This window comes from Eimeria mitis, genomic scaffold (genome assembly GCF_000499745.2).
Source record: "Eimeria mitis Houghton genomic scaffold, Emh_scaff4897, whole genome shotgun sequence".
NCBI lineage: Eukaryota > Apicomplexa > Conoidasida > Eucoccidiorida > Eimeriidae > Eimeria > Eimeria mitis.
In genome coordinates, this window is record NW_013573197.1 from 2163 (window position 1) to 2973 (window position 811).

An 811-nucleotide genomic window follows, 5' to 3' on the forward strand; every position below is an offset into this window, starting at 1 on the left:
TAGCGCAAACTCATTCCACCCCAGCACAGCAGCATCTGTTTCATCATCAACTAAAACTCTCAACACAACAGCAGTACCCCCCGCCCCCAGCAACCCCCCCAGGGTTATCTTGCATCTATCTAATATTTTTTTTTGTGTTAGAGCGTCGCGGATGTCGTACAGATACAGCCCGGGCCCCTCTGTATTCATCAATGTAAGAACTTCATGCAGAATTTTTTCTAGTTTTTGTTTTCTTGTTTTATCTGCTTTCTTTTTGTCTGCTGCTTTTGCTGCTTTGTTTGTCTTGAGAGTATCAACCACCGCCTGCTGCTGCTTCGGCAGCTGATCTGGTTTGTTATGGCGGCGATGCTGCTGCTGCTGCTGCTGCTGCTGCTGCAGGTGCTGCTTTCTGTGTTTTCCACTGTGTTTTTCTTCTTCTGCTGCTGCTGGTGCTGCTGCTCCTTCTGCTGCTGTTTTGCCTCTCATCGCCTGCAGCACCACATCAGCAAAGGACTGGCGGCCCCCCCTCCTGGCCCCCTTCACAGCATCAACGAACCTCTTGCGTACACCTGGTGATCGTTGGTATTTTGCATTTTGTTTTCTTTTTTGTTCTTCTTGAGCAGTGACAGTGCAGAAAAAACAAAAAAAAAACAACGCCACGAAACAGGCAGAAAGCAGCAACACCCTACCCCTCATGTTTTGTTGTTGGTTTTTATACACACAAAGAATCTATGCTTCTGTTGTTTTTTTTGAGTTTATTTATATAAATAAACTAATAAAAAATATTTTTTATACACAAATTCCCTCTTTTATTTCTCTCCTTTATGCAGAA

The 811-nt window shown here is 44.1% G+C and overlaps 1 protein-coding gene across 1 annotated transcript in view; it reads right to left on the bottom strand.

Moving 5' to 3' along the window:
• The window catches only part of EMH_0078390 (Rhoptry kinase family protein ROP30, putative), a gene marked incomplete at both ends in the record, with an annotated part of 1489 nt that extends 1024 nt beyond the window's left edge, over window positions 1-465 (bottom strand). Inside the window, one exon of the mRNA XM_013499987.1 lies at window positions 1-465. Within this exon, the coding sequence (XP_013355441.1) occupies window positions 1-465 (465 nt within the window).
• Window positions 466-811: the final 346 nt, after the last annotated feature.